The 486-nt window shown below is 42.6% G+C and overlaps 1 protein-coding gene across 1 annotated transcript in view; it reads right to left on the minus strand.

The window, feature by feature from the left end:
• Nucleotides 1–486, minus strand: part of plcxd2 (phosphatidylinositol-specific phospholipase C, X domain containing 2) — a 10,285-nt gene that overhangs the window by 4,764 nt on the left and 5,035 nt on the right. Inside the window, exon 7 of the mRNA XM_032503844.1 lies at nucleotides 147–277. Within this exon, the coding sequence (XP_032359735.1) occupies nucleotides 147–277 (131 nt within the window). The remainder of the gene's footprint in view (nucleotides 1–146; nucleotides 278–486) is intronic.

Raw genomic sequence — 486 nt, forward strand, 5'->3', positions numbered from 1 at the left:
CACACACACACACACACACACACACACACACACACACAAAGATGACAATCCTCTTTGTTGTAGGCATTTGTAACACTTGCTGTACTGCCCTCAAGTGGCCACATACTTATATAACAATAACTAAATAAAATGGAGTAGTCACCGACCTCTCCACCAGGTAGCTGCGCAGCCCCCAGACCAGGCCCTTGGCCACGGTGTTGACCCTGGGTGTGAGGATGGCCTGAGACACGTGGAAGGAGCCCTCCTTGGCTCTTTCCCTCAGTGTAGTTTCCAGGAACTAGACAGGAGAATGTCACATATAAACAGTTTAACCCTTGTATGGTATTCGGGTCAAATTGACCCATTTAAAAATTTTACAAGAAGAAAAATGGTAAAAGTTACAGTTTTGCTACCTGAAAATCTATGGCCTTACCTTATTTTCTGTGATAAACATGTATTCCTGACACTAATTCAGAAAATTATTCTGGATATGACCACTTATGTTTT

Source organism: Etheostoma spectabile, chromosome 22 (genome assembly GCF_008692095.1).
Source record: "Etheostoma spectabile isolate EspeVRDwgs_2016 chromosome 22, UIUC_Espe_1.0, whole genome shotgun sequence".
In the NCBI taxonomy this organism is placed as follows: domain Eukaryota; kingdom Metazoa; phylum Chordata; class Actinopteri; order Perciformes; family Percidae; genus Etheostoma; species Etheostoma spectabile.